Source organism: Falco naumanni, chromosome 15 (assembly GCF_017639655.2).
Source record: "Falco naumanni isolate bFalNau1 chromosome 15, bFalNau1.pat, whole genome shotgun sequence".
Lineage (NCBI taxonomy): Eukaryota > Metazoa > Chordata > Aves > Falconiformes > Falconidae > Falco > Falco naumanni.
Window position 1 is genome coordinate 8632168 of NC_054068.1, and position 25857 is coordinate 8658024.

Below are 25857 nucleotides of genomic sequence, written 5' to 3' on the forward strand. Positions count from 1 at the left end.
CAATACTGTCACAATAAAATTATTGTACAGATTTCATTTTTTGATCTTTAATCCCTCAAAAAAATTAATATCAGAATTAAACAATTAAAGCACTAAGTTTCAGCAAAGAGCATATTCTCCATATACATTATTAGCTTTTACAACCAAATTCATCATTTTGGAGTTGGGGAACAGGGTTTACTACGGTACATTATATAGGAATTATGTAAAAAAAAGAAAGGAATACAAGGATGAAACAAGGGAAAATTCAATTTAGTTCTCAAAACTTTTTCTGGAATGTGCTCCTCTCGTCAAAGAGAGAAATAATTTATTTTAAAATAACTCTGCACACAGTGTCGATACAACACCACTCAGTATGTGTGTGGGTGTGCGTTCTGTAAAGACAGCTGAAAAGTGAGCATCATTCCTACCGGAGATAACACAGTGTAATACTAATTGTCTTTGCACCAGGTAGTGGGAGGAAAGCCATGCAAATCCTTTTCTTTTGTTTTAATAGCGAAGCAGGACTTTCCAGATATCACTGATATGTAACAAAAAAATCTAACAGGCCAGATTGTGGTCATGCACTTGTGATAATTTCATATACTGGCATACACACACATTCATACATATCACACACAGAAGGTTTGTACATACACCACAGTTTTCACATCCCCATAGTGTGTCTTTCATGTCCTAGACAGTCATGCAAAAATACCACTGACGTTCATATAACGCATATCTTCCAGCAAGGAATGTAACACCAGTGTCTAATATAGCTATTAGGAAAATCACACTGGGTTAAAACCTCAACATTACATTAGAGAATAATGACAGGTTAATGCATTCATCTGTATTCATCTTGGGTGTAGTGTCTCTCTTTAAAAAAAAAAAAAACAACAACATTTTTCTTTTTTTTCCTCTCTCTTTTTTTCTTTTCTTTAAATAAGCTACAGATCCAGCTACAATTACCCTTATGGATCTTCTAAGATAACTCATTCATTTACATAATAAGCTACCTTCATTGAAGGCATATATACACATCTAGACAAATGGGGGCAGGGGGGAAGTCATGGGGTTCTTCCACCCAGAAGCTTAAGTGAATCTCTTTTTAAAAGGTTTCAACTGGGTTTCATTACCAGTGCATCCCTTTACATCTAAAAGTGATTAAGAAAGATGTACAGACAAATGAAATAGTAAAAAAAAAATCTTGTCCAGCATCCCCATTACATAGGTACACACACACACACATATATATATATATAACATATGACTTCCTCTACTGTTTCAGAGCAGCCAGAATTTGTATAAGGATTTTCAGGAAAGAAGAGATTTAGTGGAACCTTTTATCCTGTATAAGAACACTGACTAGTAATGGCTGTGTTGTAGAAATGTCAAGGCTGAAATTAGCAGTGGGTGGAGATCTCTTTAAGAAGAATTAAGTAAGTGAATAATGGAAGTAAAATACTCTTAGTGTGGCAAAAAATAAAAAATATCCCTGAACTCTGAAAGGAGACAGTTTTATTATAAACATTATAGAGAAGTAAAGTAATTTTAAGAGGACTAACAAAACTTAAAGAAACTTAAAATAGTTTATGGAGATTTAGTACAACTTGATATTACTACCTGCAGGTTAAAAGAGGAAGGCAGAAGGAACAACAGCAACATTAGCAAAGGGGTAACAGTCTGATCTTCATCTTTCTAGCCTTGAAACTTGGTTCCAGCAGAGATTGCAATGCAGACTTGACTGCATATGCTGCACAGATTTTACAGTCAGTTGTGACCCGTGTAATGCAATGGCAAACATACTCTGAGTTCTGAGGTGACAGTTTAGAATTAGGTTTTGTTTTTCAACAAAAGTGCAAGCGTGTATGTTTGTGCTTCCTCACAGAAATAGCCTGAAAATGTGCACCCCTAGGAATGTCACATAGAAAAATATGCAAAGTTCAGGCATCATAAGGGATAAATGTGCAAAACTGGCATAATTTCAGTAATAAAGGTAATAAATGATAGACCTCTGGGATAATCTATGACAATTTTCTATCTATATTTGTGCTGTTAGAATAAACTCATTTTGGACTAAACTCTTCCATGCAGCCTAAGGATACGTAAAAATGTGGAACTACATGATTTCGAGGCAGTTCAGTGAAGAATTACTTCTCTTTCCCCCACCATGCTAGGGGAAATAGTGAAATGATATCCTCAAAAAGCCAGAGCTTTTCACTGTTCCAAAACCTGACATCTATGTCCAGGTACTGGTTATTTCTTCTACAATCTCCTACTGTGAAGTTTCCCCAGATAAAGTTTTATCTTCTAATTCATCTCTCATGACCATCTTTACATTTCCTCCCCCCTCCCTGCTTCACCCTAACACTTTTCCCAATTGTTTCACTTCCTCTATCTTTCATTAATGAAATTATTCATGTTTAATTTCCCCTCTCTTGCTTTCATTGCACTCTCACCATCTTTTAAACCTCACGTTAATCAATTCATTAGATTTTTATTCATCTGATCTTCTGACTAGTTTCCTGTCAATGTTTTGGGTTGGGTTTTTTTTCCCCTCATCTTCTGTACTGTGAATACTCCTTGGATAGAAGCCATATCTTTACTAAGGTTTATAAATATTGCTCATATGCACAGATACAAATTACTTTTAAAGCAGCCTTGTCTCAATATATATTAATTTTCTTTTTTTCTAGAATACCAAACAAGTCCCGTTCATATAAGGATTAACTGCTTTCAATTTCCTTTCATCCTTCTCCTACTTCCTCCTTTATTTTATTTTTTCCCTTTAATTTGTTTTATTTAATTTAGCCATTGTATTGCCTAGAGCCTGGCAAAAACATATTCTGAAAGCAGGTCCGTATCATGTTTATGTTGCTGTATAACTGAAAGTAACTTACAAATTAAACCTATGTTTTAGTAAAAACTGATGTGCAGGCTTGAAAATTCACATATCAGTTTTGGCACAAGCAATTCAATACAACCAAGATATGAAAATCTGTTGGAGAATTGTTGATTAAAAAAATGAAGGCTCAGGTATCACCTTCTAGTCAGCACACCATGCTTACATTTGAAAATGGCCTGGTACAACTAATTGTGCTGAATGTGAGTGAGAGGATGGTTCTGGCTTCTTACATTCCTCTTCTTTTTAACTATATAAGACAGAATGGTGGTTTTGAAACTTTTTGATAGGGTGCTGCTTTATTTTACAAAGCGCCTTGGCATTCTTTCAATTATCTTGCTGTGACAGATGTAGACAAATTGCTGAAAAGCATGTTATGCTCAACCTAATAGTAAAAAAAAAAACCCAAACATTAGAATTTACTCTGAATTTCATGGCCAGATTTTGATGTCTTTGCTTATACTGAACTCTGAAATTGACTCTTTTGGTTTAATGGGTTTACTTCCCTTTTGCTTTAGTGACAGCTACGGGTCTTCTGCACTCGATATGTTTGTGTCAGTAGGAACTGAGGACCTGAGTACATAATTACGTACCCCTGTAAGTATAGATGTATACATTTGCAAACATAGAACACAGAAGAAACTATGAAAAAAGATTAAAATCTAATCTATTAATCCATGAGAAAATAGATTCACATTAATCCGGCAAAATTAATAAATATAAGTAAAACATATTAAGAAGATTATTTCCTACTCCTTTCTTTTTCTTTGTTTTCACACAGTTAATTTCCCTCTTCACCGTCTCTTTCCAGAGGTTTCTCTGTTTTCCCCTTCCATCTTCCACACAAATCCTATGGCTAATTGGTTAAGTCCACTCTAGAGTCTAACCATCAATTCCCAGACAGAGCATCATTCATTTCAATGTTTTCGGCTGATTAGAGTTGCACTTAGAGGAAAACAAATAAGTATGTATCAACATACTGCAAGTGCTACATCTGTGTATGAAAATACACAAACAGATAATTAAACATCAACAAAATATCAATAGGATTAGAGTGTCATGTTGGAACAAATCTTGATAAATCCTTCTCAGTAACAATACTCTAAGTACAGCATCATAAGGGGAATATAAATTCAACCCATTAAAGTGTTGTTGGACAAAGACAGACACATTAATACATCTGTTAGTCATTTTCTTACTACTAAGGGACTCCACTATTGTGCTGCAGATGAAAGCTTTGGCCAAGGAGAGATTTGTAAATATGCAAATTAATGCTAACAACATAATAAATAACTTATTATTCATCAACAACTCAACAGCATACTGGCACAGTTTAAACTGTGAGTAATCAAAGTTTGTGGATGTTTACACATACGTACCTACAACAGACATTTCTGGAACCGTAGCGTGATACGGACCATCAACAAACTCTGGGGCATTGTCATTGATGTCTTGAACCTTAATAATGAATTCTGAAGGAGGCTCCAGAGGTTGGTTTGTGTCCCTGTCGACCGCTTGGGCTGTTAGCGTGTATTCAGCTTTTTCCTCACGGTCAAGCCTTTTCATTGCATGAATGTCTCCAGTCTTGTCATTGATCACAAAGATTGTTCCAGCTCCATCTCCTGACAGAATATACTTGATTTTGCTGCTGCCAGGATCCAGGTCTGTGTGCAACTAAACAGGGAAAAAAAGCACTTTAGAGACAAAAATTACACCCAGATATTTTATTTTTTTTTGCATTGGTCTAACCATACATTTTGTCAAGCTATTCTTTTGTACTTTAAGCTTAGCACCAGTGATCCACATCTCAGCTTGAATACACAAGGATAGTAGGGATTTGTATACATACTAATCAAAAGTGAATGTAATCATAGGCATAATTAGACTTTCTATTTAAAAAGCAGCTGTTATATATATATATATTGAATCCCTGTTCTAAAATGTAAATGTCTTCAGAACTATTATCAGCCAAAATGAACAAGCACAAAATGTCCTTAACCTATTAGATCAAAGGGTGAATGAAGGATTAACAGTAATAGATATTTTAATCCATTTTTTTCTTTTTAGTTATTACTTTCAGCTTATTTTCAGGTGACTGAAAAAGGCTGAACGCTGGCATCTATGCAAATGTTGTAATGGACAGCATTCACAGAAATTTAGAGCCATATCATAACTCAGCTGTTAGCAGAACTTAAAGGATTCTAAGGTATTTATTCTAAAAGTATTTCCCCTAAAAAAACCCAACAAACAACCTTTGTTAAAGCAAGTTTCCAGAAATATTAAAAACACCCTCACGCACATCTTCCCATTCTCCTCAATGCTGCATTAGAAAAAAAAAAAAATAGATTCTATTTGGCTTTTCAAAAAACAACATAAGATTATTATAATCTGAAACAGTATGGGAAAAATAGAATTCTTCTTTACTTTGATTTTTTATTTGTTAATTAAAAGCCTAAACTGAAGAGCACTGGAGACAAACAAAGGGCATTCATTGATTCTGAGCCTACAAAAAAATCAAGTATTAAATATTGGATTATCATCACAAATTTTTAATTTGTGAGGGTGAGTGTACCAATTGGTGGACTAGGGTTGACACACTCAAAAATACAGGATAATAATTTAAATATACAGTAATAGTGCTTTAAATTCTATTTACTATAAAGTCCAACACAATATGAACAATAAGAAGTGAATAACATGTCATTAAAAACCTAACTTGCATTTATTATTATTTACCTCTGTCTCACAAGAAGTCTGAAGGAAATATGTACAACCTGTTTAGGACAGCTGCAACATGACTTACAACTACCACTAGACTTGCTCCTGTTTGCTTATTTTTTAGCAGGCAGTTCAACAGAAATTGTTGCTGGTTATGCATTGTACTCTTCAATGGATATCAGGGGTTGCTAGGGCCAGCATTGTCATTTGATATAAGAACCTGTATTGGGATATTAATACAGGTGTGGAAAAAAAGCCTTGTAACACCAGTTACAGCCAAGACACAAGTGGATTTTTATGTCATACCACAAGCAGGCTCTGCAGGTTTTTCAGTAGATAATGAGTCACATACAGTTATATCTGCAAATTAGCTGTTCAGGAATAAGGGCTTAGAAAACTCATTAACAGCACCTTAGAAAAAAGGAATCTCAAATTGTTGCAATGAGCACAGCGGACAATGGCAGTCAGGTTTGATTTTCCAGATGATCTGGTTTATTATACATACAAAATCTTGGGCCGCCAGTGTATTCTCTGCTCTGCAATAACAGCAGAACTCCCACCAACTACAGGAAGTGTGACTTCACCCTCGGTGTTTTGCAGGGCAACACTTTATTACCACACCAGCTATCACCACATCATTGTTTTAACAAATTTTTAAAAGCACTTGAACTGTCTGTGAATATGAATGACTCAATCCAGTTGACTCTTCCTACCCAGCCCACATGAGTGCACATACAGACATCAAGTGACAGCTGAGTCCTTTTTCCAAAAACTGAGTTTTTCTTTTTGTAGTTGCTATCAGCTTTAACTTGAGAACAATCAGTGTCATTTATTAACTATACTAAATCAGTTGACAGTACTTCCCTGTTGTTTGGTATTGCAGTTTTCTCTGCTCAGTAAGACACATTAATACATTTATTTTTATTTATTTTTTTTGCCTTAAAGATATTGTCCTTATAAGCAGAACTATAATCAATCTAGGTGTCAGCAACACAAAAAATTATTTCTAGGGTACCAGAGCCTGTCAAGATCAATCCAGAATCTGTTTATGTTTTAAACAGATTGTTTAAACACCTGTTTGATCCCTGGATAAAATCTATACATTATTAACATTGCATATGAAGATTTCAGCAGGATATCCATAACTGAATTACAGCGATGTATCACAACATTGTCTGGACACACACAACTCAGCAAAGCAATTGGGAACATCTCAGTTCACCCAACTACAGAGCCTTACAATGAAAACTATAATCTGAATTTCTAAGAAAGCACTGGCTGGATAAGGTAGATATCCCATATAAATACTTGAGAATGCTCAAAGATCTCCCAGTTTGCTATTTGCTAATAATAAGTAGGAGAAGCTGTCAGTATAATCTCTGGTGTAAATTTTACCCATATTATTCAACACAATTTATCGTTCATAAATCAGTTCTGGTATAAATTAATGTGGAGCTATAAAACCTTTACAGTGCTAGTAAGATACCAACAGTAAAACCAAAATAAAGTCTATGATTACTATTAATTGTTTCTTCTTATAAGTTAAAGTTCTTTGTATCAAAAGAAAGAAATAGATATTGGTATTTGAAACCCTATAAAATAAAGGGATAAACATTAAACAAAAAATGGAAGAGCTAGAAGCATTTTATAATCTTAAATTTGGAACTGAGGCTGATTAGTGGAAGATCAGCTCTTTACCCAAAGATTAAAAAAAAATTACTATCAATTTTGCCACTATTAGTTTTTAATAAAAAATCAAGCTGTAAACATGGTGTTTACAGAAATGATATGTATACTTTTAAAGGTGAACATTCAGACTGACAGATTAAAATACCTTTTCCGGGTTTTGAAGTTCTTACAATATAATATCAAAATATTATAATAAATAACTCACGAAAATATCCATTTTTCCAAAATCAATTCATTGTTTGGATTTAGGATTACATCATCATCATCTATTTACAAAGTTAAATCACGGAGCTGAAGTGAAACTCCAGACCAGAAAGCATAGTATTTTTTCCAAGTAATATTTTTTCTCTTCTATCAGATGTGAATGATAATTTACAGCAATCGTCAAGCTTCAGCAAGCTGTGTTCATGTGAAGGTTAAAGATCATTAAACACATAATTATATAGGGTCTAGGTGAATGATAGAGAGGTATAATGAATATGATAAATGAATATCGGTTTCTGCTAAAAAAGCCTGACAAATGTTGTAAATTTGAAACTGGTTTCCACACCTGTAGCTTCATTTGTTGTGCCTGTGCTTGAAACCTGACCTCTTATTTTTCAGAAAAATATTGAGAAAGGTAAAAAAATATCTATTTAAATAAGGAGACACCTATAGCTAGCCCCTATGTCCCACTATGAGACAGCAGCCCAAAACAAACAGAAAAGCGTGTTTACTGGAAACTTAATCATGTTCAACTCACTTCCATTGCATGAGATTCAGGTAATCAGACTTCAAAGGAAGTGAAATCTTCTTCCTCCACCACTGCCCTGGCTGTGGGGCTATAAATTCAACCATCTCTCTTCTTTAAAGTAGCAGATGCAACCCCATCACCCAATTCCATGCCTGGATTTATGGCAACAAGAGAGGTTTTGGATCCTTTCCTAGTTTTAATGGTGATGCAGATGCCTTGTATTAATACCCTACTAATGGCTCCCATGCAGCCCCAGCACAGGTCCGTTCCTAAAAAATGAATTTCATCCAGAATGAACCCTCTGAACACTGCAGTTTCTAATTATTATTACTTCCTTTGCTATTCTATGTTATAATACAGATGATAACCAAAGAAGCCAGTATCAATAGGTAAAAGCATACACAGCATACTTCCACAAAAATAACATTTTTTCACTAATAACAAATGCATACTTAAAAGTACTGCCAACACACTATTCAAATATATAACATATATTTATAGTCTCCCACATAAATACATTACAAAAATGCATAATTACAATCAGTGCAAGAGAGATTGCGTGGATGAAACTCATTCAAGGAACCTCTATATGCTGTAGATGTAAAAGTACTACTCTGCAGTAATAAAAACAAATACATGAGCATGTTATACTGGTACTAAATTCTTCCATTCCACAGGTATTTGTTCATCATATTTTTAATCACATTTCCTTAACAAAGACTTACTTCAAAACTACGTATGCAGCCAAGAACTTAATGTGTGGACGAAGGCTGAAGAAGCTCCAAGCTAGGTTTGGGAAGTGCTTTTGAAATTCTGAGTACGCAGAAAGATTGGTGAGTATCTTCTGCAGATGGAACCCATCTCACCTGCTCTCAGTCAGCTACCTGGCAAATCATCAGTAGTCAAAACAACAGCTTGCTCAGAGCAATGAATTTCATGTTCAAGCCATGTGTTCACCATCAGGGAAGTACATAATGCACTTGGGTCTGGTCTGTGCCCAGCACTAGCAGAAAGCTGTTGACTGCCCTTTGTAGTGGGATTAGGCACGTCCAAGTCCTCTCCAGGCGTGGTGTTGATGTACAACTTGATGCAGACTAGCCAGTAACAATATGCATTGTGAAAGAGAGGATTTGTAACCCCAATTTCCTCATATTAATGAAAAGGTATATATATGTCAATAAATCACAAGAGGGGGGAAACCTGCATATTATGAAAATGCTCCTGCACATTTTTAATTAAGAGAAGACAAGGCAGCATTCTGTAGTTGGGTTTTTATTTGAGTTTGTTAGAAAGTAATTAATCCATCCTTGTGTAATTACAAGGGAATTACCCCTTACTTGTTTCAAGGGAAAATGTATAATCTGCTCTTAAAACTTAATTTTAAAATTTACATCATTCTTTTACATTCTAACTCTGGAATTTTTTTTAAGGGATTAACTAGTGCATCGCCAATCTTCACCTGATGTTTTGCAGATATACACACAACACACCAACATTTTCCTAATGCTCCAGGTTCTTCTATTATTTACCTATGCTTTGAAATAATATTTCTCATTTATGAGGCAGACCCCATTTAATGAACTTTGAGACAGAATTTTCAGCTTTCGTGACTCTTCTCCAAAACTGCTGGGTTCTAAGAAGCTCTAGCTAATTTTGTGAAATCACGGAAGGATTTTAGTGACTTTTACAAACGTTTATACATATATCAGTGCTTTCAAAAAAACTGTACTGCACCTGACTCATCATATGACTCTTTCTGTATGTGACTTTGCAGGGTGGGTTTTTTTCCCTAAAATATGAACATCATTAGGTGTTACAGAAGGTTTCTGTGTGTATTGTTGACATGCTCTGACACATAATGGAAAATGAGCACGTTTATTGATGACCCACAATTTAAAAAGCCATTCATAATTAAACTATTATAGATAGATTCAATTCATTTGCACACAATGCAGAATTAATAAAGTGAATGTAATTTCAATTGAATAGACTCTTTCATTTTCTCCATGGATAGGCTGATCCCATCTCTAGTAATGGGAATTATAGCTGCACAATGGGGGAAGAAGAAAACCAAATATTCTGCATTATTATTCAGGGTAATGACAAATTGGGGCACAGACTTGATGTACCTGACATAATGTCAGTACTTGGAACACATTCAGAAAGGAAACAGACATGTCCATGGATGACAAAGGTTTCATTTAAGATATGAGAATCATGTAACTTGGAAGCCTCTAGAGTAACTGTCAAAAGACATTACTGCTCACACTTCTCAGCTGCAGTTTCATAGCCATATTCAAAGAGAATTAAAGCAATAATATCCCTAACACTTTCATTTAAGAACATAATCTCTGCTTTTGTTTGCCTCAGTTTCCTACCATGTCATTTGAGTATCTTTGATTCCAGATGGCTTCTTTTATGTTTCTGTTTATTCTTTGCTGTTGCTTTTTTATTCTATTTGATTTGCTAATTTTGTCTCTGTTTATATTCATGCTGCAACTGTGCACAAACTGCTTTCCATTGCTTACCTTTTGGTATCATAATACACTAGAGTGAACTGCTTTTAAAAAACTGGAGACAAGATTGGATCTAACTATCTGTTTGTTCTAATTCACTGATTATGACCAACTGATGCAAGAAAAGAACTGAGGAATGTGACTGAACCCTGATCCAAGTCATTCCTGGTTAGAGCACCATTGGTCCTTTCTGTACGTGTCATGTATTTCCTTCCTCCAGTCTGAATTAATAATTTATATCTATTTTCACTCAGTGTCTTGGGAGAAGAGATAGATACACTTGTTTTTACAGATGGGATGAACAGAGGAAGAGATAAACCCATGTTTAGTCTCACAAAGATATATATTAGGAAAAACAGTCCAGCCCATAGGACTACCCAAGCCATTCCTAAAGAGCTCTACATATTTATCTCCAGTTAATCACAGTATTAATTTTTAATTAGAATTGTTATGTATTGCCAGTGTTGTTTCACAGATTTTTTTCTGCCTGCCAGGGGAGCTAGGAATCAGGAAAACATGTCCCCACATGCAAAGTCTTCCCCAAATCCACAGTCACAAGTTCATCTTCAGGGGCTGTGATCACAACAAGGACCAGGTAATTTGTTTCTACTCTTTTCTATCTTCATTCCAAAGCATGGTCTCAGGTTGATTTTTCTGTATATATTTCTTATGTATCTTGCTTCTTCTGAATCCTTATGTTAAGCCAGAAGATAGCTAAAGCTTTCTGTTTTCCTAGTTCTAGCCTTGGCCCTTTCCATTTGGGAATACCATCTGTCTTCCCTTCTGTCCTGAGAACACGGCCACCACATATGACCTGTGTCCCACCACAGCTTGGACTGTTGCCTTTAGTCACTGCTTTCTGCAGCTATTTAACGCCCAAGTGTCCTGTGTTAAGTGGCCTCAGATGGCTGACACCTTTTTGTAGTTGGCTTTCTGCCTAGCTTGGAGTTCATGTAACTATTTCTCAACCCAGACTGCTGTTCCTTTCTTATGTTCCAGCAGACACTGCTCCTGTAAAAAGGTCTTGATTTTTTAACCCAACTGTTTCTGATACTTGGAAACGTGCAACGAAGTTGTGTCATGTTGCCAAAGACGACTCCTTTCCCATCTCATTTACTTCTCTATTATTTCATCTATAGTATACTGTGGTTCACCACAGGAGATCTGAAAGCTGGATATAGAGAGCCTCAAAAATTGTATGCAGTGTTAGTCTTGTAAAACATATTCTCTCCTCTGTGTTGGTTTTTGTTGTTGTTGTTTTGGGTTTGGTTTTGTGTTTGGTTTTTGGGGGGGGGTTTGGGTGGAGGGGGGAAGTATCCGTCTGTCATCTCCTACTGTTTGCGGTCAAGCACTTATATGAACAATTCCAGTGCTTCAGGCATTATAATTAACAGTGCCTCCTGCACTTGTCACTTTTCCCAACTCGGTAAAATAGCAGTGAAATCATTTACTCTCTCCTCTATCTTGTCAGTCTTGGACACAAACTATGCTGCAGTATCTACTACCTGTAAGATTGCGTGAAGTCTCCCAACACAACTTCAAAAGTGTTCCCTTTTGGCTTTCAATTTTACTGCCAGCAGAGACTCTCTTGCTGCTCCTTCCTCAATATAGGCAAAAGATGGGGAAGGCTGTAAAAAAACATAAGCCACAAGAATTTCCCATTCAACGTGCTAGCCACAAGTCTGGCAGCTCCTATACACCGAATCCTTCTCTTTTGTTCCTTTAATAATCATCATCTTATTCACAGTGTTCTGAGCTTTTCTTCCATGTTGTTTGAACTGTATTTTTCCTTTCCTCTTTAAAAGCTTATTATAACTTGCTAGGCTTCATTCTCAGGCACAGAGTACATTGCACTGGAGCACTAAGACCTCTTTGTGCTTTTCAAATTATTTTCTCAAGTGAATGTCAGAGCAATATCTTATAATACATACTCTTAGGATTGCAGAAGAGGAATAAAAAAGTTAATCACTACATACCCGCAGCAGTAAATTGGAAGCTGCTTACAAAATCTGTCAAACTAGACAAGCTATAGCCTAGATCAGCAAAGGCAGAAAGAAGTACAATAGGCCAATGTGGTCAAAGGTGACAAGATATTTCTATTTATTTAAGCATATTTAAGTTGTCACAATTTTACAATCCTTCAAGGCTCTTTTTTTCAGCTGCTTTTACAACCCTGGCTTCTGATCATGCTTTGCTCACAATGATGAGGAGGAACCCAGTGATAATATATTTAACCTGTCTTCCTTCTAATAAAAGAATTTCAAATCCATGCAGAATGCATTCTGTTATTTAATGCCTTCTGTTATTTAATAATATTTAATAAAACAAACCTGAAAACATTAAAATACCTTTTTTTGAGGGTAATTTATCAAAGTTGACTGCATAGCAGACTTCCATGTCTGAACATAAGGAAGTAAGTACTGTCTAAAACCACATGATGTGTAAAGCTGGCAGTGCAAATAGAAGGCTCTTTTCTAGCAATTGGCTGTCAAACACATCTACAGTGCAGAAATATAAACATCAGCTACGCAGCCAGCTTTGAGCTAAAATTGAAAACCGTTGAGAAGGTAACCGAGTGAAATAAAGAAAACTAAAAAATTAAGTTGTGAGTACTCACATATTGATTATCTTATGAACTATATTGTCACATATAAGCAGATAACTTTAGAGTACTTACAGTAACCTGTGAACTGTGCACATGGGTGCAGTATAATTTTTTTCTTACTAGAAATGTTTTTCAAGTTACTTGGAATGTGGAAATAAACACAGCTAAGAAATGCTACAAAGCAAATTCCTTATGAGATGTCAAACAAAATATTAGTTCTTCAGTTACCATGCTTGCAGTTACATAGTAACATCAGTGTCATACATCAGAATAAGTACATACAACATGAGGATAATTTGATTATTTTTTGCCATTTTCTTGCAGTTAGATGTTTATTAGGGATAACTCGTGCAGAATTATAAATTATTCAGAAGAACCTGGTTGAAACTAGTTATTATGACTTCATACAGTTTCAAAAAAAATTATTTGTCACATCACTTGTGTGGTTTTCAAAGCTTCCTAATGTAATTTCCCATGCATTTCCACTAAGTCATGCATTCCTGTGAATTTCTTTCAAACTCACTTGCAAAGGTTACGTCTCTCATAATGCGATCAATTTGCAATACCATTAAATTTGAAATATTTTTTTAAACCACTAGAGAGAGATCATAGCTTCTGCCTTTGTTAATGCTTTTCTCAAAGAATTGACAGAGAACACAAACCATTACACACAGACAATATTAAATATCCAGAAAGAAACAACTGTGCCAAATCCAGCAAGGTTTGATATTTATTAATGTTATTACCTCTGATTGTCAAGCAACTTGTGTGGAGTCCTGCAGTCCCCTTTCTCAGTTATCCCTGAGACTTTAGTCTGCATATGAATTACTACATTCTTTGGCACATCAGATAACCTGACCTGTTTCCAAGTCGGAAAAAGCAGCGCTGTGAGTATAAGCGTGGGCATCATTTGGAGTATTTATGTCATTAGCTGTAAACACCTAAGCTACCCGTGTTTCAAAACATGCAAAATTTGGGGTCAATGTCCCATCAAAAAGAAACCCTGGCTCAGCACGAATACAGACAAATTGTATACAAATCAGTATCACAAAAACTGTAAGTGTGTAACATATGTCAATCTCAGAACAGCCAGAATCCATACAGACTTAGCAACGATTTAGTCTAGACCTTTATACAAATCGTCTGAGCTCATGGTGAAGACTACTGTGGGAGGCTGCAGGAGACATCTGTACTAATTTAATGACGGTTGAATCACTGTCAGTTTTCTCTACCCACACAAGCTTGGTAGTGCTCGTATCACTCTGTGAGCACAGAACAGCCAAAACCCCATATGGTCCTCTCACCATTCAGCTGTTCTTTGCGTTTCTCTAATGGGACATTCTTCTTAGAAAGAGAGGTGAGCAGCCATCATGCATTAATATCTTTTGAGGTTGCGAGCAGCAGAGAAGATGCATGATACACAATAGACTGAAGTTAAGAGGCAAAGAAACATTATGATTTCTCAGGACCTCTTCTCAAACAATACACGTAGTCCCCCTCCTCCGAAGAACCGATTATTAGGTTGCCCCCTAGAAAATATAATGGCCATAAAAGGAACATCAAAGGAGGGAAAAGCTGCATATGGGAGATCCTTGAAGATCTCCAAGGGCACTGCTGAGGTTTTTCTAATAAATGAGTTCAGGTACCCTTTGGAAGGGCTCAGGAGAAAAAGAAGGAAAACCACCGAAACTTTAAAAATATGAGAAAGAGGTATAATATTAAGAACTAAAGTTTTTGAATGAGCCAATTCATACTCTAGGTAAAAGAATGATGCATAATCCAAATATCAAATGTACATTCCTGCTATTTATCTGAAAACTCTACTGAGAGAAACAAATGACAGCTGGTTAGCTGGGCAGCTGACAACTGCAGACTCGGTACTCATCTATAAATAATGATTATTAATTACTTGTAATACAGTAACACATAGAGGTCCTTGTTGGCACAAGGACTCTGTTATAATCTGTGCTGCAACCTTCACTGAGCTTACTTCACTGCCCTCTGCTTACAGTGAAATACCAAGTGGCTTTTTCCCCTCCTTCCTTTCTTCTGAAAGAGGGACAAGGAAGAATGAACCCAAAGTACATAATTTTAGAAATGAATTTCTAAGACATTGGCTAATTTCTGCAGTTACCACTTACGGCTTCAGTAGGATTCAAACTCATGGAAAAAATGAGGCTGAATTCTTGCATAAATTTCTAGTCCGAAAATGGTATTTTTAATTTTTTTTTAGTATTTTTAATAGTTTTAATGGTTTCGGGATCTGATATAAGACCAAGGAACTCAGTAGGAGCCTGTATCAAATTTCAAAGCATGCCAGACAAAACTCTTTATCTGAAACATGTAGAGAATAAAGATACAGAACCAAAGAAACTCCCCCCAAAAAGACAAAAAATCACAACTGACATCTAGTTATCAATTTGTATTATGACTCCATAATTTATATTCCAACTAAATTCAGAATTTACCCCTAACCTACAAGCTTATTTTTTATACTTTTCTGATAACTAATAGGTCATGTATAACTGATTTTCACACAAACTAGATAAATAATGAGATCAGCAATTATCTGACTGTGAGATAATAAAGTGTTGAAAATAGCAAGACCTTGAAGTAAAGTAAAATATTTGAGATTATTTATCAAGTCAGTAAAGCTGCCTTTTCACATTTACTTAGGATATAGGAGATGGAATATTTTGTTTGCCTATGGAGATGGGATCATTGGGTATGTAAATGGACATTGATAGCCAAGTTAACTGAAAAGATAATCTGCTGTATCACATTCTTCAACAAAATATTAGCAGTATAAACACACTGTTGCTCAGTTCTGTAACAGATATTCTGACACAAAACTTGATACAGTTAAACATATCTTGGCTTATCAAATGTTAACTCTGTTTTGACACAAATCAGGATCATGCCTACTCAAATATCACAATCAGCATGATTAAACCAAACTTTTTCCCCCACCCATACTAAAAATTCAAAGCCATATTTAATATCTCACCACTGACCACAATTGGTTTCTGAGTTTGTGTATTTTTATCAGTGGGACCATAATTCCCTGTCTCAACTATGCCAATTCCACTAACAGGTAGCTTTTCTCAGAAAAAGACAGAAGCCCACAGGACAAGAATGCCTGGAGCCATAATTTTCTCCAGTCTGGTGCATAACTACTTCTGATTATACAGCATCGATGTTAGCAAGGTGGCTAAACAGGGAAGCCCCATGAATTCTCCCATCTCCTTTTCCTTTTCCATATGTGCTATGAGAGTGTGAGATAATAGTAGAAGTTTCAGCATTATTTTAAAGAAAAAAATAATTAGTTAGAACATAACCCTGCCCTTCTTTGCCAGCACAAAACCCAAGCAATTTCAATCTGGCAAAGAGAAAACACACAGAAGTTTTGGAGGACTGCAACACCTACATTGCCTGTATGGGATAGAAATTCATAAGAAAAGCAGAGTCCCTGAGCAAGCCATATATTCTGCTGTTGTTTCATATATTATTGATCTGCAGGTTTAACAAACAGTTCCAAGTCTCAAAGAATCCAGACTGGCAAATTCTTAGGTTTGTCAATTGTTACAAACAGGTCATGAACAGTCCCTTACATGTGAGTCACACTCACGGAGATTGTAGTGTGCATAAGTATTGCTGGAAATCACCATGTAAAGATTCGGTTCCACTTCTGGACTTGCAAATACCATGGATTTCTTACAATTGACCTGTAACTTTAAACCTTTGTGTGCTGTTTGCCAGTATGGTCAGTCTCTGCTCAGTCCAATTCTGTTTAGATGAACACTACATTAATTTCAGTCCTTCTGTAGACCTGAACAGAATGCATATTTGTAAGCCAGAATTGAAGATAGTAGTGATGTTGTATTATATACACTGTACTTATTCTTTATACCATGAAAAAGAATTTCAATATAAGAGTTAAATAGTTAGAAGTCTGACATCTGTCCTTTACCAATAAAAAGGAATGAGATCATGCAGAGTAGGTGATGGATAACACAGAAAATGTGAAAAGACTGTAAAAAGCCTCCGTCTGAATTATGCTATATTGTCACCAGGAAAAAAAAATCCTCATATTTCAGCTTTCTTCTATTTGCTAAGATATGTTCCAAAGGGATAGTGGTAGTGAAAGTCAAAACCAAAACATCAGCCAGTTTGGAGGCTATAAACAACCACAAAATAGAAATATCTAGAGTAAAGTAATGGGAAAGCAGGAAGAAACAAAAAAGAAATAAATACCAAGCATATGGCTCCTAAAAACACATAGGAAAAAAGTTACATGACTGTTAGGCAATTTAAATCTTGCCGCAGAAAATGAAGTTGAGAATATTTAACTTCCAGATGCCAGTTCATTGATGACAATATGTTTGGTTTTAGGTTATTTGGTTGTGGTTTTCTTTCCTTTTTTTTTTTTTTTTTTTTTTTTTTTGTGTGTGTGTGTTGTTGTTTTTGTTATAAAAGACAAATAAAGCACAGCCTTACAAATACCTAAAGCAAAAAAAGGAAAAAGCCCCTAACAATCTATGTGTACTTGTGATAATATTCACTTTAAGGGTTACTTGGAGAGTTTTATATTTGAGAAATACATTTTCTTTCTTTTTTCTGTCTGCAAGAGATTGACAATTACTGAATTTTTAAGCCTGTGTGGACAAACATTGGAGAAGCAGTCCCACACCATCAAAGGGATGGGGGAGTTGCTTGATAGGAAGAAGCTCTTTGAGAGATCTGCATGAGAAAAATTAGAATACCAGCTAGTTAAAAATCAAGGAGTATACAAGGAATTACATTCCTGAAAGGTGACCCACAAGTTGTTTGCAAAGATAACACAGATTTCAATAGCTTCTTTGACTGCAGGTGATACCTAAATGAATGGATACAGAATATGAGATCAATAGAAAACCTCAGGTTTTTGTTGGTGTTTTTCTGTCCACAAGTGCTACCTGATTTGGATCTCATTATATTCAATAGTGAGTGTATTTCTTTGCTAAGCATACTCCCAAACCTTATTTATTCTGCCCGGAATCTTACTGCCAAGCTCATTTCTTCTTACTCCCTGTGGCTAAAGCTGTCTTCTGACCTGATTCTCTTCTAGAGGTGACACTTTATATTGATAGCCCAAGCAAAGACAGTCATCATCAAACTGGCTGTGTCATTCAGCCCCGGGGCGCAACGCTGAGAGCGATCACACATCTTGAATATCAGCAATTCACTCACAGCTTTGCACAAACTAGAGATAACCTTTTATTTGTCTTCCTACAATCAAGGTAATGTTATCATTATTTAACTATTAATACTTGGCCATCATGTACATTAATCCACAATTTCAACGTGTCACCACAGTAATGGTATGACCGTCACTACACCATTTCAAAGCAAAAATTTTTTTTCCTATTCTGCTGATGGGGAAACAGAGTCACAGAGTAAAGAGGCCCAATATTCAGAACAAGCTGAACAGCTGAAGGTCCTAAGGATAGCTGCCCAAGACCACTAAGAAGCAATACCCAAACTACCAGCCTTGCCCTTGTACCTGCATGTATTTTTTCACCTCTAATTTTTTGGACAACGATGACTCAGTGACACTCACTTCAACCATCCACTTGCATTTTACTGAAAAGGTGATTTAGGAAACAAATATAGGTTTGGGAAAACACCAATGCAGTATTTTTTTCTGAACATTTCATGACAAGAATGCTTAAGTGATATTTTAGATTCCAAAATCTTGTTATGCCTGTATATGCATTAATTTAATTCTTTTAAAGTATTTAACTTTTTAATACATTTGAAAAGTAAACCATTGCTTCCCTTTATTTTTTTTTTTATATTAGAGGTTTGTTTTTCATATAATAAAGATATTATGCCTAGCCCAAAACATTTTTTTGATATTCCAAATCTTTCTATTTGGAGTGACACAGAGGTATCTTTTCTCCAAAACTTTCAAAACTGTGCATGAAATAAGTATCTTTCACTCAGCTCAGAAGAAGCACTCAAGTTCGAGAATTAAATTCTTATTTGCTTTAAAAGCAAAACCATTCCTGCTGCCAACACAAATCCTCCAATTAAACCTTTACTTCCAACAAAAATAAAGCCATTTCATTCCCATTGTTTATAATAATTTAATTATTTTCCCCATTAGAACTAGCTTTATTTTAATGTTTTAGTGCTTTTATGCTATGACTCATGCTGTAGATATTAGAACAGCTTTCTACTGTGCCTTTACTTCTGCAGCATCACCAACATAATTAGAATATATTTGCTGTGATTATATTTCAGTATATACAGATCAACATATATTTTGCTCTTAGGTATAGAAACCCTATTGTTCATGTAATTACTATGCAGAAATAATGCAAATGACCCTGCTGAAGGCAATTATTGGACTTTCTTTGTAACTTTATAATGTTATAAACAAGAATTGGCATTCTACTCAGGGGTGGACAGCAAACACTCATTTTATTGAATGCTTTAAAGACTTCAAATTAACAGAAGCTAAGTGATCATTGTAATCATTCACCTAGTACATATTATATCTCTAAAATCAGACCTTAGATCATGCTATTGAATTATAAAGATCAAGATATCTCTGATTAGTATATCCTAATGAACAAAATTATTGTGCTTCTGCAATACAGGACATCACATCTATGATGTGGCAGCTGCCTGCAAAATGTGAATAAGTCATCACAGCAGGATGAGTTACAGCTGAGGTAAAATCCACATTTATGGTACCTGCTGAGAGCACTTCTTAACTTGTGTAGGAATTAGGAAGACCTTTTAATTATTTAAACTTTTTTTGTACTTTATAGTGAAAGTCATGGAACTATATCACAGGATGATAAACATCCACATACTGTGTTCTCTTAGTTTCCTCAAATTCCCTGTGACCAAATTCCCTTCCAGTTACTCACAGGTCCACGCAAACATTTCACCTGTGAAGACACTGTTTTCCCCCAGTAAAGAATCTCTATTAATCACATAAATGTTGTCATGGTCCAAAAGAATGTGAAGGCACTGCCAAGGTCTACCACTGAAATGGACAGGCACAATCAGCTCCTGCCACTCGCACAACTGGCAGTGCTCAGAGACAGGGAAGTGACAGGGTCATCCCACCATGTCAAAGCCCTAAATGTTCAGTCAAACCAATCTCACAACTTTTGCTTTCTCCCCCACTTCTTTTTTCCCTACCCTTTACATTAGTTGGGGTACTGTGCATAAAGGAGTATCTTGCTGCTGTATCTAACACCCATCTGAAATTTTTGGCCGGTACTCTGCTGACTAAGATGTGCAAACCATCTGCACCAAAGGAAAGGATGACAGGGGCCATTGTAGATCAACGATCCCTTGGACAGGGTCACTACTGGTGCCACCTGATTGATCTGTAAGGCACTACAGACAATTCCCTGGACTTGGTCTCTTTCCTCTGCTCTTCAGCCTACTCTGAGTCACAAATATAACAGTGGATCTAATTGCTTATTTTTTCCAGGCACCAGAAATTATTTTTTTTTCAAAACATACTTTCATCCTATACAGGCTATCATTATGAAGAAAGTCAAGTTTTCATAAATAGCAAATACCATATAGAAGCCTGATAAATTTAACCCTAAGGCAAAAGGTCAATGCATAAGCATGCCTGAAAGCTGACAGATTGAGTTTTAGGAAAGGAAAAGACATGATTAGACCCAATACCTTCTTAGTTCTTCAACAGTCTCTTCCTAATAATTTCTTCTTGCTTATCTTTCATGGATCCTAACTTGGCCAAAGGATTTTGCAGTAAAAGTTTTGATGTGCAAACCAAATCATTCCTGTGCACAACTCTTTCTATTATTGCTTTGTATATATTTTACTAACAAATAAATCAGGCTGAGTTTGCTCCAGCTTTTGGAAATCTCCAGTCCTAATTTTTGAGGCTCTCTTTGAAATTATTTATTTACGATGCAGTCCATATTATTGCCCTTTCAAGAAGTGCAATCAACAGAAAGGATACCAACTCTCCTCTGAATGTGCCATGATGTCTAGCTTAAGTACAAACTATGAAAAATGCAGATACAAACAAAACAAAACTCAAGATAAAAAAATCCCACTGTTTTTATGTATGCTGCACTAGTAGACTCTCCCATCATTTCAAAGGGAGAAATGTACTTGGATATCTCATTATGATACGTAGTAGCAAATTTTTGTCTATCCCTATGCTGAACAGAAACCCAATCTTGTAATTATTCCAACATTCTAAGAATCTCTCCAATGTCTGTATTGACAAAGTTGCTCTTTGATGCTAAATTTTGATTTTAGTAATCTCTTGATTTTAAGGAATGGAATGGGGGAAGAACTCAAATCAAATTTGTTCACATAGAAAGAAAAAGTATTTTTGAGAACACTAAAATTAAACTTCAAACACTGATTTATTTTTTTTTGTGCCTCCCTGTAATTATAAATATGGAAAGAAATTTTTACTTGATGCATATCTAAACTCCTTCAAGTTCTGTAGTATGTGAGCTTAAATTAGAGTTAGTGTTATTTTTGAAAGGCTAAGAAGTGCAACCATAATTTAGCTCTGCTCAACCAAGCGGTGTCTGTGCTTTGAACTGACAGAAGCCTTTAAGTGCAAAAGCTTAGATAAGCTGATAAAGATGAAACCAGCCACGTCTGCAGTTACTTAGATTCAACTCAATTCAGCCCTATCATACCACAAATCTGAGATACTTGCATATTTCAAAATAGTATTACTATGGGGTAGTAAATAATAAGCTTGCACAGATAATGAGATCTCAGACACAAAAAAAAAAAAATAAAATATTTCCTGGCTCCTGCTCCCCCAGAACAGAAGATGTTACCACCACAATAAATTCATTACTGTGGATTAAAAGTCCCAAAACGATTTTACTGAGTTATTAATTAGAAATTTCCCCTTTAACATAGAAAGGGCTTTCCATTTCCAACAAACTTAACCAGAAAAAAAGAGCAACATATTTTATGCATTACCTTGTTTTGTTTTTACATTTACATTTGGCTAAGATCAAGCACTGTCCATACTGGAAAAAGAGCAACAGTGGCATTACATTGCATTCAGTACTCCCTATACTATAAACTTAGATGGAATACGGAATGTGGGCTACTGCAAATTACAGTTTACTTTCCAGGAAAAAAAAAACAGATTGTTGGGTACCATTCCCCCACCCCTGAATTTGAAGGTCATTGGAATTAAATACAGATATCTTCTTTTTAGAGAGCTGAAAAGCTCGTAGTGCACAATACCAGAAAGCAAGTGGAAGAGGAAATGCTGCATCTGTGCCACCTGAGGATTCTCAAACACCATGGCAATCAGGACAGAAATGAATCCACACCACCACACTGGCCCATGGTGGCCAAATCAGTTGAGTAAATGTCTTTTAGCAATCTGTCTGGCATGACGCAGTTCAGCTGCATTTTACCCTCCTTGTGGACACAAATGAACAATATAAACTCCAGATGTAATTGGCCCTGCCGTGCCCTTACCAAAGTCAATGTAACTCTGCAGTGCCAATAAGTTTTGTGACAGCTTTTAATTAAAACAAATAAACAATGAGATTCAAATGTAAATTACAAAAACACCACTCAGGTAATTCCATGTTGGTTAAACTTTTATCTATGTAGCCACCAAAAGCACACAGGTAATTTAGTATTTCAAACTGATTCTGCAAATAGATTAGCTCTTGATATAAAATTGTTAAGCAAATCATATCAAGAAAAAAACATTCTGGGATACAGTCATGGGAAGAGGTCACATACACAAAACTAAGCTTTGCCCAATTGATTTCTAATTATAAAATCAGAGGCTCTAGTTTGTGGTCAATAGTCCTTCTCTTTAGCCTGAAAAAATAAGCTGTGCTCACACACAAATATGCATAGACATAAAACAATTTTCATTGTTTCAGTAAGCAAGTATGTGCCCTGGCACCGTTCAGCTCAGAATGAATCAGGCAATGCCTCACTGAAGGCCATCTATGGAATTAAGTCTACGATGCCTCACTGATGGCCAGCTGTGATACAGCAAATTGTTCCTTATAATAAAGCTACAGTAATGTCTGCCTGGGGAAAAAAAAATCCACAGGCAGATTCTACAAGGGCTGAATAAATTTAAATGCACATATTGTATAATTACACAATTTTATGTTTTCCTTTGTAAAAAGATAGTGGTTAAGAATTTCATATATTTAATTCACTCATTCTTCAGCATGAAGGGTAGGCTGCCAGGACATCTGAGTCTCTTGTCTCGTTTCATCTTTGTATGAAATTGGACAATTCTCAGGATGCAAGAAAGCCAAATAGTACTGCTCTACATATTAAGCATGCTCAATATAAGTATGCTTTCTAAGTACGTACTACATCTTCATCATAGACTAAAATAGCGTGACGGTGAATATACTTTATCTATATAAACAAATTAGGAAAAATCTTTAGTTACTATATGATGTGTAAGAGCATTTGATTCACAGGTCTACCTATTTTATACAACAGCTGTGTTCAGTGTACGTGTGCTGCATTTCAGAAATTGATGAGTTTTTCTGACTTCATAATTTTATAATGATAAAATGCTAGAACATTCATAAACATTGTGAATCTTTTCCTTGGGAAATCTAAAATCCGTGCTGTGCTGCATGATTACTCAAATAATGATTTACTGCTCCCCATGACAAGAAGAGAAGAACTGTGATCTATATAACTTGTCATATCCATCTCTGATATTTACAAATGAATGCATCTAATGATCTGGCTGCTAGAAATTTCACCCTGTAATATTTGCTAAAACTTAGTCATCTTCATTATTTTTCTCTCTAAAGCTGTAAAAAAATTCAAACTCACAAGAAAATTACTTTTTAAAAAGAAAAATATTTTCTTAATAAATGGTTACTTTCATTTCCAGGCCTGATTCTCTGCTGCATTATTCCACTTGCACATCTATGAGAGTCAGCAGAGATGACATTTCTTGAAGAAATAGGTCTTTCCTTGCTCTGCTCCAATCCCTTTATCACCCATTCAAAGTTACACAAAGTAATCTGGAAAACAGTGCCACAAATTCAGTTGCTTATATCTGAGTAACAGGTTTTTAATCATGTATTGCTAGCGGATCAGCTTGCAATCCGGCAGTCAAATTTTGTGGTGGTATCAACCACAGATGTTTCACGGAAAGTGAGACACAGGGAGTTGTCAACCCACTGTGAATCAATTTATTCATTCTCACCAACTCTCCAGTCAATTTCATACTTCAAGGTGCAAATTAGAAATACAGATGTATTCTCTGAAAAGCTTTAGAGATTCAGGTTTTAAAAAGCAAGTTTAGAGCCTGTTGGCTCTCATCCAGCATAGTATCAGTTTAACACTAGATGAATTCTTCTGCGGGGAGCCACATCCCCCAGCTTTGAAGTGAACTTTACAAACACGTCTTTATGTCAGTTATGTTGTCTGCAGACCATAAGTCCTAAGACTTTATAGCCACGTTCAAGACCTGGCAAAAGACCTTCTGCTTTTCAGCCATTCCTACCACAAGTGGAAAGTGGAAAGCTCTAAGACTGTACCACTGTCTTAAACCATGTGGTTGACATTGTTAGTACTGGGGACCAGAATCTGGGGGACAGCAACTACCCAAAACTGCCATACAACTGAGAAGGAACTTTAGTATTTCTTAGCTATGTAGAACAGTGAGATATCTTGCAGTAATTCAAGATACATTCTATCTGCAATGACCTGGAATGGAAAGCAAAAGGAAATTGGAAGCTGAGTCAGCAAACTATATCATAAAGTCATTACAGGTCTGTGATGTGATGAGATGAACAGCAACAAAGGATAAACTATGGTATGTTACACCTGTTGCATACACTTTAAGCATCACTGACTGGAACTGTGTTCTTGTATTTGCTGTAAGAATTGCACAAGTCAACAGACAAATTAATAAGGGTCTGTCAGGGTTTCTACTACCCTAATATTTAAGGATTATTTTTTTCTAACATTACAAAGTGATATTAATAATGGTACAATATTACTATGATAGAAAGCAGATAGAATTTATTTGCCTAATTATGCCTCACTTTGGCCTAACAGTAAACACTGAAGAACAGGCAACTAATCCCAGTAGGCTGCTCTGCTGTTCTGGGTTATCAGTTGCAACGCTGGTTTCTCTTGATAATATATTTGAGGATGAAAGCAGAAGACTATGTAAGTAACAGCAACAAAAATATTTCATTCACAATATACTTGCTACCCTTTAACTAGCTAAGACTGCTTGCAGCAAAATATTTCATTCTAGCTCAGAGAAGCTGCTAAAATTTTTATTAATGAATTTTATTAAGAAATTTATTTCTTTTTAAATCTTACAAAATTGAATCTAAAATAATACTATTCTGGATTCTGAAATACGATTATAGCTGAGAAAGTATGATTTTCTACTAGTCACAATGGCAATGCTATCTCCTTATTTTCATATTTACCCTTTATTTTAATATGCAGATAATAACAATCCATAGCTACATAAATGTAAATACCAGAGAATCCATTTTAATCCGGACAAATGAAAAAAAAGACAGACCAACCCCCCCAAAAAAACATAGAGAAGCACAGAGACAAAGCAGTGATTCATAGAAATAAAGAGTCATACACATATGCAGTTTACATGTTTATAATTGCCAGTGAATTCTTGACTTGCTCTCACATATAGCTGTAGGATAGT

General features: G+C 35.6%; 1 protein-coding gene across 3 annotated transcripts in view; it reads right to left on the minus strand.

Moving 5' to 3' along the window:
* The window catches only part of CDH8 (cadherin 8), a 214366-nt gene that overhangs the window by 93554 nt on the left and 94955 nt on the right, over window positions 1–25857 (minus strand). For all 3 annotated transcript variants that reach the window (XM_040615518.1, XM_040615519.1, XM_040615521.1), the window contains exon 4: window positions 4264–4558. In XM_040615518.1, the coding sequence (XP_040471452.1) occupies window positions 4264–4558 (295 nt within the window). The remainder of the gene's footprint in view (window positions 1–4263; window positions 4559–25857) is intronic.